The following is a 19938-nucleotide window of genomic DNA, read 5'->3' as shown; positions in this document are numbered from 1 at the left end:
TGCAGTCACTTCTGGGAGCCGGGAAAACAATTCAAGCCAGGAAACCCAGTAATAAGAGCATGATTAGACCCAGGTACAGCAGTGATTCAAAGCAAAATTTCAGACTTCAAAGCAGGCAAATGAAAGGGATAATGGTCCTGGCACTTTAAATGTAGCAGAGAAGGCAAGCCACAATAGCATGAAGGAGACTTGATTAAATGAGCCTAACTGAACAAATGCGTGCAGGGTCAGAGCAGATGCAGGGGGACCTGAGACAATGGGGAAGGGTAGGAAGAGATAAGCACCCCTTCACATGATGAGTCGCAGAGGTGATCTAGGAGAAGACAAAAGCTCTTTCTAGGACTGTGGTACCAAAGAACCTTTGAGAGGATATCTCCATTATCTGGATGAAAAGATCCTGCCTCATGACAACAATAATGACAACACTCCTGTCTTTTGTCTGCCTTGAACCCAGGCTTTAGCGAAATACGCAAGCAACTTGGCCTATAGCCTGAAAAACCAAAGCTTTACATGTGCTTCTAATGGGCTCCAAATCACTGGTGAAGAGAGAGATCTCAGCACATTTTAAAGGAAAATGTGGAGCAAGTACAAAGGAAGCAAAGGAAATCTTCAAAGGCTCTGTCAAATAGTGGGGAAGTCTGTACTGAATACAGAAGTGAAGGGCTTGGTGAGGGGGCATCTAATGACATGAAGATCTTTGACCCCTCTCTTCAGCTGCTACCTTTGTTCTGCATCAGGGAAGAGAAGGGTGCCCATTAGGTAAGCGGTGCAGAGTGAATGGGGTGAGTCAAGGCCATGTTGCTCAGCAGCAGCAACATCAAGACTGGGGAGCATAAATGTCTACATCGTCTGCACTCTGCCCGTCAGCTCTGAGGACCTCTGCAACAGAAAGAACAAGAGGCCTTGGAAACACAAGCCTGCCTCTTGCTGGGGTGATGGAGGCAGGGCTGTCCTCCCAGCACCTGGCAGGGTCCCACTGAAAGCAGGCTTCTGCCGTGGCTTCCTTACTCTGGTTCTTGAGACTTTTCTGCAAGTTCAAAATTAGTTACAAATAAACAGTTAGTTCCAATGATGGCCTAGAGAAATACATATTTAAAACTTCCTACCAGTTTCCCTGTAGCAAGGGTCCTTGAACTAAAAAGTAATATGGACATTGGGAAAAAAAACACAAAACAGAGATAAATAAATCTGGCATCCCACTTCTCCGATTCCAATCCTTCAGTAGCTCCCTACCACTGGTGAGCAAAAAATAAATTAATAATATTAAAAAATCTAAGTTTTTCAAGATAGCAAACCAGGCTTCCTGTGATGTCGTCTTGCCTACCCCACCTAGGGTCTCCATGCTGGCGATTCTCCCACTGATTCTTTAGGCTCTCAAGATGAAACTAACTGCATTTCCTGGCCAGCCATGCTGTTTCATACCTGTGGGCTTTGACCATGCTGATCCTGAGCCCTGAGTGTGCTGTGTAACTTTCCACCACAATGATTTCGTATTCAGCTTCTAAAAATCTGCATGGGAATTATCTGTAAAGTCTTGGTTGACCACTCTGGCCAACAGAAATAACTGTTCTCCTTCTATATTACTATTATTATCATGACTATAGGTAGTGTACTTTGTTTTCTATAGTTATTTACATATTCATTTCATTTATTTGATGCTTGAGCTTGTCAGGAATAGAGACCATGACTCTTTACTGCTGTATGCCTTGAGGCAAAGAAGCCATCTGTTCAAGTGTAAGAGATTAAAGACGTCTTACACCAAGCAAGGCCCATGACTGTCTTTAAGTTATGCTCTGATATGAGGCTCAATGAAACTAGTCCTGCATCATGAGTGGGCAGTGCGATAGAACAGAAAGAACCCAACACAGAATCAGATACACTCCTGCCAGAATTCCTCTGTCCTCGCCTACCAAGCACATGGCACGTGATCACTAACAAGAGACCCTGTGGAGTGGTCTCAAGATTCAGGCTTTGAAATCAAAGAAAACTAGGTCCCTTACTGCCTGAGAGACTTTGGGGAAGATACTCAATCTAAGCCTCAATTTCCTTATCTGTGAAATGAAAATGATAATAGCACCTAACTCAGCTGAAAGAATAAAATAGGAGAACATGTGGTAAGTGTCCAGCTCAGGGCCTGGCATGCGGTCTTCAATATATGGTAGCTAATGATCCTTTGTGAAGATTCTATCATCTCGGCAGCTCATTGATTTGAATGAAATGACACATAAACACAACCCATAAAATACGAAAACATTTATTTGCAAAGATTATATGTACCCTTATGTTCATTGCAGCATTATTCCCCGTAGCCAAGACATGGAAAAAACCCGAAGTGTCCTTCGATAGATGATTGGATAAAGAAAATGTGGTACATATATGCAATGAAATACTCAGTCATAAGAAAACATTTGAGACAACATTGATGAAACCTGAGAATATCATGCTAAGTGAAATAAGTCAGAAAAAGCTAAGAACCATTTGATTTAAATCATATCTGGGATAGAAAACTGAAAGCAACAAATGAACAAACAAGTAAAACAAACAAAAACTCAAAAACACAAACAACAGTATGTGTGGCTACCAGAGGGGATAGGGTGGCGGGGTTCTAAAGGGTAAAGCGGGTCAAATATATGGTGATGGAAGAAAATTTCATTTTGGGTGGTGGGCACACAATGGAATATACAGATCATATATCATAGAAATGTCCACTTAAAACTTATATAATCATATTAACCAGTGTTGCCACAATAAGTTAAATAAATGAATAAAAAGAGAATTAAAAAGTGGAAAGGACAAAACAAAAGCTATATCTTGATGTCGTACAAAATAAATAAGCTCATTGTAACACACACACACACACACATTCACACACACAAAACAAAATTAAATTAAATTAAAAACAAACAAACAAACCACAATCCAGCATATGTCAACTCCCCTCTATTTTGAGGTATTTTCCCCCCACTAGCTTTGCTTCCCTTTTTGTTCACCTATCATTATGATCACCTCCTCTACAGCACTGGTTCATATTGCTTATTATGTGAATGCTTTAATTAAAAAGGAAAATGTGAGTTTCCTGGCTATCAGGAAGGAGACACATTTTTCCACGCAAACCCGCAATGTTCATTACCATGTGACATATTCCTCCTCTAAATATACCCAGATATTGTAACTAAGTCCCACCCCCCTTATCTGCAGGGGACATGGTACGCTCCTAGAAACCCAGTGGATGCCTGAAACCACAGATAGTACGGAACCCATATGTACTGCACATTTTTCCCTGCACATGCACACCCTTTCACTTACAGGAAGCACTTTATGGCTTCTCTTAGGCATATCAGGATTGACAGCATTGCTACTTTTCACTTTGGGGACATTATTAAATAAAATTAGGGTGATTTGACAAGTGCTGTGACACTGGGACACCAAGATGGCTACTGAGTGACTAGTGGCAGGAGCATCTACAGGCAGATACGCTGGCCAAAGGGAGGATTCATGTCCTGGGCAGGATGGAGCTAGCTGATGGCACAGACGTCATCACGTTACTCAGAACGGCATGTGGTTTAAAGCTTATGAAATGCTTATCTCTGGAATTTTCTATTTAATATTTTGAGACTGGGGTTGGCATGGGTAAGTGTAACCAGAAAACAAAACCATGAATAAGGAGGACTACTGTAGATGGATGACCCCGTTAAAAGGGAAGATTCAATGACTACCTAGCCTCACACATAATGAATGCCCCAGAGGGACTGCTCCTATTACAATTTGGTGACATTATGTAGATCTGTTCTTTTGTTTTCCTGCAGGGCCATGTCAGAGCTGCCTTCTGAAGGGGAAGCCCAAACGATACTGGTGAGCCAGCACGTGAACTCTCAGCTGACACGTCCTGCTCACGGAGATCAAGGCTTAAACCATCACTTGTAACTAGCGTGGACCAGTGCTGGCAATCCGTGCAGGACGAGGAATATCACACACGATTAATAAACACATCTACAGAGAGAATCTGTTGGGAGGACTGACAGCCAGATCCGCGAGCCAATACTGAATCAACAATTAAAAGAACAGTTCCAACTCAGTTAAGTCAAAGCCAAGAGAGATTCAGTTATATTTAAATCAAAACCTCCACAGCAGGGGATTATCAGCTGTTCGGCTCAGAATGTTGGATGTTTTTCTTGGAAGCTTAACTGATATAACCAAGTGCATCTGAGTTATGTGTGCATGTGCAGCTGCTAAGCCAGGGTTGGTGTGCCTGCAATCTGTGGTGTGGAAGCCACAGCAATTTATACCAACCCAAGCCCTGGGAGTTTCAATAAGTCATTCTTTCACTCGATGCACTTACTGTGCTGAATGTAAGGTGGCTCCAAGAGAAGATCGCATCTCCTGAGGATTTTTATTGAGTGGGGGAGCTTAAGAGCTGTGCCGCACAATGAAAGAGGCCATAGATTCTGGAACTGAAGCTAAATTGCAATAAGATCGCTGGGTGTACCTCAATAGCACCTGTAGGCAGGTGTTTATCCTGCAGGGCTCTAAACTACCCGATGGAGGAGAAACGGACACGCTCTATTTTACTAGCACTTCTGTGAAAAATCGCCCACGATGCTGGTGTACTTTCTAGGTGCCCACAGTTGACTAAAAGCAAGAGACGTGACCTAGGGTGGCATTTCTGCCCACATAGACTGTAGCGTCAGCAGTTAGGATTTGGGAAACATGGCAAAAGATTGCCAGGAGAAGCTGTTATGGTAGTGATTCTGCTTGTGTCGTTTTATTAAGTTCTGCTTAAGAAACAAAGGCCGTCCACAGTTACTAAGTGAATCAGGATGGTGTGTGCGCTTCCTAGAAGCATTAAAATCGGTGCTGCCTCAGCAGGACTGGGATGGAGTTCGTGATTCCTGCCCATGAGCATTCCTGCTGAATTACAGAACTGCGGCTTTTTATCGGGAGGCCTCCCAGGCTGCGTTACTCCTGCATAATTCAAGATATAAAGACTGCTTATTGCCACTAAACTGTGGAAGAAGGCACAGGGCAGAGAAAAGGCTGGGGTTGTTCATTATGTTAATGTAGAACTCATGCATTGCCTTTTCTTATGTGTTTTATTCTGTACATTTTTACTATTGATTGCTTGATTAATTGATTACTAGCCCTCTAATTTTCCCTCCCAACTGCCCTCCCTCTTGATCCATTTGCATCTTCTCCCCCAATTTGAGAAACCTTAGGCACAGTATGACAATATGTTTTTTTTGGGAAAAAGAATGCAATTTCCTGCCAGGAAAAAAAAAGGAGGGGGATAAAGAAATGGTCTATTAACAGTGTCTCTGCATCCCATCAAAGTCTGTTCAAAGTCCTCACTTCTGATACCAAGCAACTCGGCCAAACAATCTCTAGAACTTGAACATGATGCAGATTCCAATGTCACAAAATGACAGGGTTTAATTGCCATTGAGGAACAATAAGGCTCAGACATAGTATCATAGACTGAGCAACAAAATGGAGGAGAAGTAGCAGGTGTGCATGTGTGTGCACACACCTCCTTATTCACATATGGCGTTCTCTTACCCTAACGCCCTAACACTCGTCACTGAATGTGTGTGGAAGGAGATGGTGGGCCAGTTAAGGATAGGCATCCTATCTCCCTCAACTTGTGCTCAGCATGCAATGTCCAGCACATAGAGAAGCTTAATCAGAGTTTAAAAGAACAGGCTCAGCCCTGGCCAGTTTGGCTCAGCAGTTAGAGCGTAGGCCTGTGGACTGAAAGGTCATGGGTTCGATCAAGGACACACAACTCAATTGCAGGCGTGATCCCCAGCCCCAGCTGGGGCATGTGCAGGAGTCAACCAATTGATACATCTATGTTCTCTCTCTCTGTCTCTCCTCCTCCCTTCCACTCTCTAAAAATCAATGGAAAAAGTATCCTCGGGTGAGGATTAATGAGAGAGAGAGAGAGAGAGAGAGAGAGAGAGAGAGAGAGAGAGAGAAGAAAGAAAACAGGCTCAGAAGCCAGGCTGTTTGAGTTTAATTACCTACTCAATCACTCAATAACTGTATTCTTGAGTAAGCTATTTAATCGTCTGTGCCTCAGTTTCCTTAATTATAAAACTGACATATTATTAGTACCCACTAAAAGGGCTGGTGGAAAGGTTCAGTGAACAGTGCCAGGCATAGAGTGTATATGGAATAAATGTTAGTATATAGCAGTGTAGTTTATATACAGATGTTGCTATATTTGCCTACCCATAAATGATAGCCTTAAGGATCAACTGAGTCAATATATGTGAAAGTCTGTGTAAATTTTAAAGTGGTAATTTAAATTTAGAGTTTATTATTATGTGTATTCACAGCAATTTTGTAAATATTCATCCACTGTTACAAATGCTTCCCAGCTATCTACTATATTCCCAGGTGCATTTGCATCATCTGCTAAGAGGGGTGGGACAAGATTCTGAAAGGTACAATTTGCATTTCCTGTCCAGAAGGAAATCACCTTGAGAAAATATGACATACAGTCATGAAAAGTTAAGTAAAAAAGGAAGAAAAAAAGAAAACAAACAATAACAAAAAGTTCAAAGCAATGTAAGCACTTAGAGAGATGGAGAGAATGTTGTCCTTATTTGAGCAGTTCCCTCCAATTAAATTAGTTACAGTATTTCTAAGACAGAGAGATGAGAGTCAGCTGGGATGGCCCTGGAAGAAGGCAAGAACAGGCTGGGTTTAAACAGATCCTCCAAGGCTGGGTAAAGCACAGATAGATGGAGGGAGGCCAAGGGCATTCCACGTAAGGAGAAATGAAGACACAGAGATAGGGCTGTAAGGAACACAGTCCGAGGGGAGTGTGTGGAGCTGTTTAGCAGAGTACATAGAAAAAGTAAAGGGGCAGCAAGACCAGCAGCTACCAATCTCACTAATCTCATCCGACCCCTCAGCGCTTGCTTTGAAAAGTGTACAGTGTCCCCTCTTAACTGTGGGGCATCCGTTCTAAGACCCCCAGTGGATGCCTGAAACTGCAAATAGTCCCAACCTGTATATACACTATGTTTTTTTTCCCTATATATACATGCCTATGTTAAAGTTAAATTTATAAATTAGACACCGTAAGAGCTTAACAATAACTAATAATAAAATAGAACAATTACAAGAATGCACTGTGATAAAAGTTATGTGAATGTGGTCTTGCTCTCAAAATATCTTAACTGTCCTGTACTCACTCTCTTATTGTGATGATGTGATCTGATACAATGCCTATGTGATGAGATAGAGTGAGGTACTCAGATTGCCACATAATTGGAAAGGTAAAAATTATTTATCTGGAATTTTCCAGTTATTATTTTTAAACCCTGGTTGACCGTGGGTAACTGAAATAATGAAAAGTAAAATAGTGGATAAGGGGGACCACTGTAATTCTCTCTTCCATGTTTCACCCCCTCCAGGAATATAGGACAGGAAGAAAAAGGAAAATAAATACAAATTAGGAAGTTTAGATATTTTCTATCCTTCCCTTCCGCAGTAAGGAACTAGAGCTTCCCAGATATGGATGTGGTAAAAGTCAGCACATTAATAAAATTTACTTATAGACCAGTATTAATGACGATGGTATTTGGGCTGTAGACATTCACTTTTTAAATAACTTATATTAACCTCATTTCCCATCTCCCTTACGATAGCAAATTTTTTAGCAGAAATGTTTTTAGAGAAGTAATTTACTGGCACTTAATTACTAGTATTTAAGCAATTCAATATTCTCTTTTCTGAAGAGTCCATTAGTTTTCTATTACAATATTATACATTCGAATGAAATGTGGCTTTCTGCAAAGGTCCTCATTGTCAGTCTCCTCAAGGCAAAGTTTATCTGGACTATTAGACATTCTCTTGGCTTTGGCTACACCAAATTAGATTAATTATTTATACCTGAGGTCTGCTGCTTCAGAACTTGGGCGCCTCACTTAACATTTCCCCAGTGAATTATTAAGAGTCTTAGTTTTTAAATAAAATCCTCATTTCATAGTCTGTTTGATTGAGGTTAAACACAATAGTCTAGCAATTCTTGTATTAAACAGTTCAATGTCATAAGATTCTCTCCTGGGTTTCATGCCAATGAACACATTTGAAACAAAGGAACCTTTCATCAAGAATACTCTCCCAGGGAAGAAGGGCAAAGGACGTCTGACCTGCAAACAGTCTGGCACCAGTCTGGGCGGAATTATTAAAACAAGTCATTGATAGCATGCAGGCTGTACTGTTTATATACCAGGAATAAATTAGGGAGATGAAAAGGGCTTTAGGAGCACTCTAGTCTCCATCCTTCTTTTACAGAGAAAGAAACACAGATTAATATCCCACACATGGACTTTAGCTCATAGTGACTTGCTTGTTCCAATGGCCACTTTTACATACTGGTCAAAGGCACACTGAGATAGTCAGACATGGCACAGACACCATAATGGGCAGGATCCTTCACTGCACACAGCAAACTGCTCTGGCCTATTTATGCAGGAAAGGACTTTATTAAAAACTAGTGCGCCAAACCTCCAGGAAGGCCAAAGAGCCAGGCCTGCCTTTTAAGCAGCCAGAAACAATGTCCAACGACACTGTAGTGAAGGCAACAGACGCTTAGCAACACCCTAGCAGTTCAAGAAACCCTACGTGGCTCACAACCATGAGACTTGGGACAGGTGCACGTTCTCCCTGCTGCCACCAAGAGCTGGCAACTCCACACCGTCCTCTCCAGAGGTTTCCACACACACACCGCCTTCCCCTGCTCACTTCTCCATCCCATCTTGTGCGAGAACACCTGACTAGTGTGGCTGAACCACGAAAATGCCGAGAAAAGCACTTTTTGGCTTTTACCTTAGGGAGGTAAGATTTACAAAGAAATTACCCACACCTCAGGAATCATGACAACGACCATGTCCACCAAATCCACCAAGATGAATAGAGCCTCTTAAAAAAGCCACAGACTTGGATTTTCACAAGAACATCTAGAAGGGAAATTACCTCCTTCCCCTAAACTCTGCATCCTATTCCCCAATAAATTGGCTTCTAACACTCATATGGCTCTGGCACACTTTATAAAATAGAAAATATGGCCTTTCATCCCACTTCTGGACCCTTCCCCAACCCCCGTTATACAAGCATTCTGACCTAGTCATCTGGAAATGACAAAACTCAGGTGGTGGCCAGCAGAAAGAACCTTCTCCTTACCCACACTGCATTGCTTCAGGTCCATGACCTTCCTGAGTTTCCTAATTCCAGCTCAGTCTTGACTTCTTGATGAGATAAAAACAAGAAAAGTGTCTGGCATGTGGTGGCTCAAGGCTAGACTGTCAGTTTCTTAGCTCTGGGGCCTTAGTTCCCAGACACAGAAGTGTTTTGAGGAGCTGTTTACCTTGATGTGAGCAGAATTAGCCTTAGACACTAAGCCTTTATGGCAAGTTTTATTGTCCAAGGCAAATATAACCTGTTAAGATTTACAGGCTTTATTAACAGCAATAACCATTTTACAGCCAACATCAGTAAATCAGGGTTTATTGAGAACTCTACAATTTTAATCTGTGGAAAACCATTAAAATGTCGGATTTTCATTGGACATAATTTCTAACTTTTATGAAAGATAGATTTTCCATTTAATTGGGGAGTATAAAATAGTGCAGTGTGGGATAATGAATTGTTTTGAAAGGAGCAAATTGGTTTTAGCTAAACAACAAGTGTCAAATACTGAAGTTGCTATCTTTAGTTAGAACTGCCCCAAGGTCAAGGTTAAAAAGTACCTGTAGTGGCAAATACATTCCAGTACATCTAGCTATAGGATGAGCTCACAGAATTTAGGAAGGCGTGGATTATTATCCATTCACATTCTAGGTATTTTGGAGAAAGTGTGTGACCTATTATGTCATCCAAACCAGTATCTAAATGAGTCTCTTCAAGTTCATGCACCATTTTTCGAAAGTGTTTCTTACTAACAATACTACCATTCATAAGACTCTTTAATGGGACAAATAAGGTGAATAAACATTGATAGCCACAAACTTCTGTCAATAACCACTTATTTCCTCCCAAGTGCTAGATTATAAGAGAGGGAAGTAGGAAGCTTTTTGGTGAGTGTCTTTGTCCTTTGATGAAATTGAAGGACAAGAACAGAGGGCACTGGATGGAGAGGCAGAGCTCATGGGCTGCCCAGGGTAAGGAGGGATGGTCTTAGCAGCATCCTATTCTTCATGGGGCTGAAGACATATTAGATATTGCAAGAGTTTCAGTTTTAATCTGTTCCCCAACCATAAGAGAGCCTTGCATCTTTTTTTGAGAACCAAAGGTTCATGAAACTTTAGAAAAGAAGAAGGAACACAAATCACAGTAATCTCTACTATTTATTTAGTATTAGAAATTGTGTTAAATGTTTTGCATATTCTTGAGGTTGTTTTCTCTTTGACTCACAGCAATCCTACAAGAAAATTATTGTTGCTATTTTAGGATGAGGAATCTGAGGTCCTGAGTGGCTAGTCATTTGCTAGCATTTCTAAGTGCTAGTCAGGGTTTAACCCTAGGGCTGTTTGACTCCAACTTTCATACTTTCCCCCCAATGCATCACATTACTATACATTTATCAGAATATTAGAGGCCCAGTGCACGAAATTTGTGCATGGGGGGGGGGTCCCTCAGTCTGGCTTGTACCCTCTTGAAATCTGGGGCCACTGGCTCCTAACCACTCACCTGCCTGCCTGCGTGATCACCCCTAACCACTCTGCCTCCTGCCTGATCACCCCTAACCACCTCTGCCTTGGCCCTTGCCAATGTGGCTTCACGAATGATGTTCAGAAGGTTGTTCGGCTATCCGGTCCAATTAGCATATTACACTTTTATTATTATAGATATCTGGAGCCCTTCATGACAGTGAGGTAAGTCCGGGCCATGACCGAATGTAGGAAAGTTGTAGTGAGGGACATATTACCCTCAGTCCTCTCACCTTCCCTTTTATATGTCCCCTTTTCTGCTCCTCCAGGCCTGCATGTCTATAACTGTAGACATCCTATACCTCTCTCTCCTAGGATAACAGCAAGCCCTAGCTCCTGCTCCCCTCAACTCCAAAAGCCTCTACTCTCAGTGCTCTAGTCTGAGTTTTATCATGAGATTATCTATTTCCAATAAAGAAACAGAATTTACAGCAGATTTAGGATTAGCATACTAGTGAGAAGAGATTTTCATCCAAAAACCTTTAATCCCAAGGGTGGACTGCCAGGTAGCAAAAATATACGTTACCACCGGCCTATGGCTCCCAAGCTTCAAAAAGGCTCAGGAAAGAAATTAAACCCACAGTCTCATTAAAAAACACACAATAGAAACTAGAGAAAGGAATGATTGGAACTTTAAGGTTAGATTGGCTTCCTAGTGATCTGAGAGCTTGGATAAGTCCTGTAAAGTGGGCGTGAAAACATCCATAGTTTTCTAGAATCTCATAGCAGTCTTTTGCAAATTAAATCACATAAAGAAACCACTTAACATAGTACCTGGCACCTGGGGGCATTCCACAAATGGTAGCTCTTTCTACTCTTATATAAACCGCCTTCTCTGGTCACATAGATGTGTTAGTTGCCAAAAAGTTCTATCTTACAGTAAGAAGACCATTGTGTATGTCTTGTGAAAACAAGACTTGGACTTGCCCCCAACATGCCTTTCAATGTGCCAGTTTCAAATCCAACTGCCCTGCAGTCCACAACCCTTTCCAGTGATGGCCTCTCGGGCCCCCCAGGAGGTGGGCAGTGGGGAGGGTGGAGCATGTTCTGCTCAGGGAAGATGCATGATACTATTTCACAGTGACAGTTACAGAACCAATCCATTTCTAAGCACAGTTCCCAATTACTATCATTCCCAAGAGTCATTAACTGCGGGTTCCTCAGATGACTGTGAAGATAGGATGCGCAAAGATACACTTTTGAAGAGCTGCAGACCACCTGACAGGCATTGGCAGACACCTCCACCCCGGGAGACCCCGGCTGTGCAAGGTTATATGCACGTTTACACTTCCCTTCTCCATCCTTCTCTTTCTCAGCTCTCTGCTCTCCATCCTTCTATTCCTCAGCTCTCTGCTATCATTCTGCCTTCCCTTCCACAACACAGATGGTGGTAATCACTACTGCATACGCTACTGCTGAGACAAGGAGCTGGAAATACTGGTGCACAGATATAGGGAGTATCAACTCATAAATAAGTGAAATTCCAAATATCTCAAGTGTTGGGAGCGGGAATGCTTGCCTGCATTAAGACGATGCTATAAATGCTTGCTAGGGCCCTATAATAGCCCATTCCATGTGTGGTTGAAACACCCTGCATATCCATTTATAATATAAAATATAGAAAACCGAGCTTTTTCCCCTGCTCCCAGCTCAGAATTTGTGTTTTAAACCACCCTCTAGCCCAGTGGTTCTTAACCTTCCTAATGCCGCGACCCTTTAATACAGTTCCTCATGTTGTGGTGACCCCCAACCATAAAATTATTTTCGTTGCTACTTCATAACTGTAATATTGCTACTGCTATGAATCGTAATGTAAATATCTGATATGCAGGATGTATTTTCATTGTTACAAATTGAACATAATTAAAGCATAGTGATTAACCACAAAAATAATATGTAATTATATGTGTGTTTTCCGATGGTCTTAGGCGACCCCTGTGAAAGGGTCGTTCGACCCCCAAAGGGGTTGCGACCCGCAGGTTGAGAACCGCTGCTCTAGCCCCAGTTGCTCCTCAGAATCAGAATAGCCCTCTTTAATGTTAGCCAGCCTGACTGGAAATTTATTCCTAAAACTCATACATGATTAACATGAAAGAGTGATGTGATGTCAAAGGGAGAATGGGAAGTGCGCTGAGGTGAACAGTGCCCCCTGCAATTTCACATCCACACGGAACCTGTGCATGTGACCTGATCTGGAAATAAGGTCTTTACATGAGGCCACACTGAATCAGGGTTGGCCCTTATCCAGTGACTTGTGTCCTTATAGCAGGGGTCCTCAAACTTTTTAAACAGGGGGCCAGATCACTGTCCCTCAGACCTTTGGAGGGCCGGATTATAGTTTAAAAAAAAAAACAAAAACAAACTATGAACAAATTCCTATGCACACTGCACATATCTTATTTTGAAGTAAAAAACCAAAACGGGAACAAATACAATATTTGTATTTGCATGTGGCCCGCGGGCCGTAGTTTGAGGACCCCTGCCTTATAAGAAGAGAGAAATTCAGCCCGGCCAGAATGGCTCAGGGGTTGAGCGTCAACTATGAGCCAGGAGGTCAACTATGAGCCAGGTTCGACACCTGGTCAGGTCACATGCCGGGTTGCAGGTTGGATCCCCGGTATAGGGCATGCAGGAGGCAACCGATTAATGATTCTCTCTCATCATTGATGTTTCTATCTCTCTCTCCCTCTACCTTTCTCTCTGAAATGAATAAAAAATATATTTTTTAAAAAAGAAGAAATTCAGACACACAGAGAGGAGAGTACCATGTGAAGACAGGTATAGATTGGAGTGATGTGTCTACGCCGAGGGACACCATGTACTGCCGACAACCCCTGAAGCTAAGAGAGAGGCATGGAAAAATTGTCTCCCGGAGCCCACAGGAAGAACCAATCCTGCCTCCATCCTGATTTCTGACTTCTGGCGTCCGGAACTGTGAGAGAATACATTTTTTTTATTGTGTTAGGCTATCTAGTTTGCAGTAATTTGTCACAGTAGCCCTAGGTAACTAACAGAGAAAGTGAATCCCTACAGTTTGGAAATTTGACAGGAGGGTAGGTACCAGAAAAGAAGTTATAGTGTGTCCTCTCTCCCCTGTTCAATATCTCTCCCAAATATGTTGCTACTGACACTGGTTTGTGTGGCCACTGGAAGTTTTCACATTCTGTTCTACTCCTGTGGTGACAGCTGAAAAGCACCCTCAGAAGCTAATGAAGATGGAAAATGAGTTGAGTGAACAGACAGAACTCATTTGCCTTCAAGAACAGAGGCAAGAAGTGTGGAGGGATGTGCAAAGAGCTGTTTCCAAGCTTCAACCCGGTAAAACCTTTCCCAAGTGGCTGAACAGATAGGAATGCTGCTTCCCAGAGGTCAGCCCATGTCCCCCAGGAACCCCCTCTTCCATCCACAGCCCTGAAGAGCCCTGAAGTCCTGGAATTCCTAATCCCCTGCAGCCTCTGGAAAGCTGCTTCAGAGAGAGAGCGAGCGAGAGCGAGAGAGAGTAGAGGTGTAGGTAGGGGTGTGTGTATGCATGCATCCACACTCATGGATGCATTTGCACACCAAGGTATAATTTCTCTTCTCGCGATTATCTTACCAGATTGCACATCCTTTATACTGCTCTCCTTTGTTCTCTCTCTTTTATCATTTATCTTATTAGTTATGTCTTCAAAGAGCAGGTGGAGGATGTTTTACTCACTTGCTAGCACCAGAATGGGAGAAAAACAATGCCTGTCTAAGGGATTTCAGTTTTGTCTGAGGTAGGCCTTCGTATAACCTCAAATATTCATCAATATAGAAAACTAGTTTTCATTCACAGCCAACAAATATTTACTGAGTCCCTGGATCTAAAAGCAGTCTCTTATTTTCTGGAGATACAGCAATAGAAAAATAAAGGAAAATGTCCCTCATGAACCTTATATTCTAGTGGAGTAGACAGACTATAAGCAGAGTAAATACAGTAGTATGCTTATGATAAGAGCTAAGGAGAAATTATACAGCAGAGAAGGGAGCTTGAAAGTATATGCAAGGGGGTGGGTTAGTGACATGTCAATCAAGTATCACTCACTGAGCAGGTGATATTTGAGCAAGCATAAAGGGAGGGATGAAGCAATTTATTAGCTGGAGAAGAATGTTCTAGCAGAGAGGCCATCATGTGCTAAGGCCCTGGGGTACAAGCATGACTGGCACACCTGAGGAGTGAGGAGGCCAGCGTGGCTATAAGGAGGTCAGAAGAAGAGTAGCAGAAGATGAGGTCAGAGAGAGCAGCAGGCCAGATTACATTAGACCACATAAGGCACCAGGAGAACAGAGACTTTTACCCTGAATGCTTCAAGGAGCTGTTTAAAGATTTTAAACACAGTTAGCCCTTAAATGGCTGCAAGACCTTTGGTAGGTCATTGATCTGAGCATCAGTTTTCTTGCCTTTAAAATTCAAAGGCTGTGCCAGGTAAATATCAAAGTTGTCTTCCAGCTGTAAAAATTGATCCCTAGACATGTGAGAACGTTAGGTTCCCACAGGCAGGTAGCTAATAAAAACGTGACCTTCCTCCCCATCTCTCTGCAAAGTTGACAGCGGCGACCCGGCTGAGGCTTGGAAGGAAGCCTGGCTGTTCACGCAGCCAGTGTGACATAGGCGAGACATTTTCATGCATGAGCATTTGGGAACGGGGATTTTGAGAGATGGGTAGTGACTGTAGTGAACTGCTGATGCCCAAATTAGACTCCCCGGAGCGCTTAGGGTGTCCCTTAAATAAGGCTGACACGTTCACCTGTGCACCGAACGCCCTGCTGCCTGGCACCTGCTCAGGAACAAGGTGGTGGCAAAGGAAAAAACAATCAAATATCTTTCTCTTTCACATTAAATAAAAATCTAAAAAAATAATAAGCATTTTCCTTCCTAATCATTTCAAGTCATGCATGGAATATTCACTTTAATGTTCAAGTCCGTTTGCTTCATTTCTCCGAACCATTAGAGCCTTGAACAGTGTCCGCCCAGCACACTTTCTGTCCACATAGACGTGTGTGTGTGTCTTTTCGCTCCCCTTTATTTCTTCTGCTCCTTCGTCTGCTCAACTGTGAAATCCACAGCAACTTTAGCTAAAACGTGAAGCAGAGGCTCCTTTTGTTTTCTTTTGTTCATTTGACTTTTTTAGAATACCTCTTCTTCTCAGTGAATAAACCAGAGCTCGAAGGACAGTCCCCGCTTCCCAGAGAAAAGCCCCGCTGTGCAATGCTCACTCAGGCCGTGTTTATAGACTCGCAGGTCTACTAAGCATTCCTGTTATTTCTGACTCGCCAAGCCTCCGCCAATACTGCCTTAGGAACTGTATTACTAGCCTCTCAGAACATCTTTAACAGTGACTGGAAGGTTCAGGAAGCCTTCCTGTTATCAGAGTGTCCTATTGCTGACATTTATATCCGAAGAATATGGCAGAAAGGCCAGAAAACATGCGAAAAATAAAATCCACAGGGACCCTAGATACTTCACTGAGAAGAGAGAATAACAGATCGCAGATGTGTGGCTTCAGCCCCTTTTATATCGTGTGAGCACAGTGCCCGAAACCTGAGGAAGGCTCACTGATGTTCCATGAGCCAGGGAAGAATGAGCGCACGCACACACCGTGGAACGTGGACACACCTTCCCTGGACACTCACTCACATGGCCTTGCTAGTTAGAGCTCAGATCGGTCCACAAACCATGTGCACATCAGCGTGGCCCAGGTGACTGGCGGAGGACACAGAGGGTGCCACCTACAGGATCGGCGGCCACCAAAGCAAGAACACGGACCAAATCCTACCCAGGCTGCCTAGCAAGAGCTTAGCGTCCACAAGAAAGTAGACGAGAGGCAATTTCCTCTTCCAACTTAGTGCCCTCACTATTTCTTCACCAGCTTTATCATTTGGGTCCAGAGGGCAAGGATGCCAGACACAGGCTCTCACTCCACTCGTCAGCACGCGGGACTCTGCCCTCCCTCTTGGGAACAGGCCTGTCTCCGGTGCCCCTCACCTCGGCAGCGGGCACTCCCTCCGGCGGCCGGCAGTGCAGCACAATCATGCCTTCGATGGGAACCTCCCTTCCCTGCGGATCTTGCTCGAAGTTCTTCCGTAAATCTGCAAAGAAGTGGGAGATATAGGACACTTAGCTCCAGGGCCGGAAGTACTCACATTTTCTCCAAATACAGTAAAATCGTGAGCTTACTGTCACGACCTAGATACACACACACAAAACCCATTGTTTCAGGAGTTCCAGAATGCGAGAATCATTTCCCCAAATATGCACAAGCACATTTAAAATAAACCTTAACAAAACTGTGCTTAATGCTCGATATTGATGAGAGGATAAAAGATTTACTGGGGAGCCAGAAAAACAAAACTCATTTCATGAGTCTTTGCCAGCATTATCTGCTTAGCAACAGATGAAACACTTGGCCCAATAAATTGCCATCCACAGCTATTATGCAGCTGAGATGTGTGTGATATTTTTTTTATTAACTAAAGAATACATTATTAATCTACAACCTCTGGCATTTCCTTAACCCTCTAGGGGGCTCTAGAAGATGATAATAGAGTATGATTACCTATTAGTCTTTTATTTGTAACCAGGGAGAAGGGGCCACATTGAACCACAATAAAATCTATAATCCAGCCAACCAAACACATAATTAAAAATGCAGTGCCCTCTATTCAAACACAAGTGCTGGGTATCTGTGTAGTGCCCTTCACGGAGGCTCCAGGCCCTCGGTAAACAAGCGGCACTGCTAACCTTTACACGCGGAAGGGAGATGCGTGGAGAGGTTAATTGGCTAGCCAGCGGTCACAGAGCATCGCTGCCAGTGAGAAGTTCACCAAGCTTCCGAACATGCGGTCTGACTGCGCACCCGCAAAGCTTTCTCAGGGAAAAGGACACATGGGCAGTTCAGAAAGAGCTTCATTTGCATGGCTTTCCACTTGAGCAGATGCTTCATGAACAACAGGGGGACTTGACCTTTGCTTCCATCGAGGTGTCATAACAACACTTGAACAGTTTTACAGCACCAGCTGAATTCTTGCAGTCACTTGAAAGCCCAGCAGAGGAGCGCACAGACAGTTTTACAAGTCCTCCTCCATGTAAATGATCCCCCCTCCCTCCCTGACAATGTATTTTTTTCTTCAATTGAGTATCTCAAATTACAGGCTGTGGATTTATTGATTTAATTTTCTTCAGTGCTTACAATAACATGAAATATGTTCCCTGTAAAGAGCGGAGCTCCAGAATCAGTTACATCTTTATAAATTTTATAAATACATTAAACTTGCTTTTAGCAAGTCAAAAACACACGATGAATAACAAGCACAGCAATCCATGTATTCACTTGCTTTTGAATTTTACTCTTAATGCTTTCCCTCCCAGAGGCAACCGATGTCTTCTGTCAGTGATGCTGTACATTCCGAGATCTGCATGAGAGTATAGGAGGCAAAAGATCCTCAGAAAGGCTTGTATTGCAGGCAGATCCATCTTCTTATTTCTCTGTTGTCCCCAAATGGTAAGGCCAGCTCCCTTCTTGTTGGGGGCCAGATGTACGCTGGCAAGGTCCTTGCACCTGAAGGGGCTAGCAAGGCTGGGACCCTTCCCCACACAGTTTTCCCAGACTTGTTTGGATGGTGATTATCAGTAGAATGAGAGCAACATTTGTAGAATGAGAACAGCCTTTCATAGCTTACCAAGAAGTCTGTAACTATTTACTGAGATATGCTGTACTGAGAACTTGTCCTTCTGCTGTGTCTCTCCCTTAGAGATTAAGAGGAACAAAGAATACATTCCTCTTGACAGACCTCCTATTCAGTGTGTTATGTATAAATAGGATTGTGTGGCTAATAAAGTTGCTTCAGTTCATAGAGAGAGCTGGAGTCCTCCCAACCCCGCTTTCCTGTCTTTCTTTCTTTTCTCAATTCCCACCTCCCTACCTCAGCCTGGCTCAACCTGTCAGGCTGGCCCTGGCACCTTCTGTTGAAGGTCCGTATATTGTCACAGCCTTTATGATTCAGAATTACTGGTTTTAAGTGCGATGAAGGTCACATAACTGATGACAAAACTGTGAATGAAGGGATTGTGCATAAAATCCAGATTAAAAAAAAATCTCACGTTTCCCCCACAATCTTACCACAAACTCTCCTTTACTCTCCCAACAAGAGATCGTTCAGCCAAAAATCCTTTTTCCACATGACTCACTGATTTATCAGAAATATATAGAAATTAGTCAAAATTAGAGAGAGTGAGTGACTAACACAAGACATCCGTTTGCTAATGGAAAGGGTTGTGTTTTTATGATGAATTTTGTATGCTGTGTTTGTCACTTTTTCTTTCCTTTGATTGCATGATTTCTTAAAGGAAGTCTTGCTCAGGGGTGCTAAATAAAGATTGCAGGTTGACAAAGCCAGGTAATCTGTAATCAACCAGATGAAGCATAGAAAACCAATTGTTCAATAAACAGATAACGACTAGTAAATATGTATATAAAAAGGAAAACCCTGTATTAACACTGGGATATAGGAAAGGGTATTATCTATAAACAAGAAACTTTGAGACCTTTCTAGTAGATCCCATACAACCAAGATCATCGAAAGAAAGGATCTACCCAACCTCTTGCTCTTCCCAATTGACTTTTGAAATAACTGGAAGAGTTCCAACAAGAAGCATATCAACACCTCTCAATGTGGAGATTCAAAGATTAAATGGAGGAGGGGGTTAGAGAACAACCGGGATGTCATATATCTGGTCCAGCTCCTAACAGGCAGCCATTCAAGAACCAGATATCACCAAGTAAAAACCTCAAGTATCATGAAGGCCTGGCCTGCACCTAACACTGCTGGCAGGGACACTGACATTCTGGACTCACGAAGAGGGCAAATATACCTGACAAATTTCAGCTAGATACTGAATATAATACAAATTATGGAAATAAACTCTTAGGCTCAGAGGTAAATGCTTCCAACCCTCCCTCTGATTCCCACCAAAGGTCATCCAACCGAATTGGCTTCTGAATTGGCAAACTAAAGACTTTTATCACCTATGTTACTGGTACTTTCAAGGCTTGAAAGATTCAGGTGGGAACCTATGCAATAGCACAGAAAACATCCCCAGCCGCATAAAAAGGATTATAATACAATGAAGGAGACAGCCCGGCCATCATGGCTCAGGGGTTGAGCATTGACCTATGAACCAGGAGGTTAGGGTTCAATT

At 42.8% G+C, this 19938-nt stretch overlaps 1 protein-coding gene across 6 annotated transcripts in view; it reads right to left on the bottom strand.

Annotated features, from left to right (window-relative positions):
- The window catches only part of UNC5D (unc-5 netrin receptor D), a 515658-nt gene that overhangs the window by 170194 nt on the left and 325526 nt on the right, over positions 1–19938 (bottom strand). For all 6 annotated transcript variants that reach the window (XM_036301089.1, XM_036301091.1, XM_036301090.1 and 3 more), the window contains exon 4: positions 16726–16829. In XM_036301089.1, the coding sequence (XP_036156982.1) occupies positions 16726–16829 (104 nt within the window). The remainder of the gene's footprint in view (positions 1–16725; positions 16830–19938) is intronic.

The sequence above is a fragment of the Myotis myotis genome, unplaced genomic scaffold, assembly GCF_014108235.1.
Source record: "Myotis myotis isolate mMyoMyo1 unplaced genomic scaffold, mMyoMyo1.p scaffold_m19_p_3, whole genome shotgun sequence".
In the NCBI taxonomy this organism is placed as follows: domain Eukaryota; kingdom Metazoa; phylum Chordata; class Mammalia; order Chiroptera; family Vespertilionidae; genus Myotis; species Myotis myotis.
The sequence above is the reverse complement of the archived record's forward strand: the minus strand, read 5'-3'. Positions and strand labels throughout refer to the sequence as shown.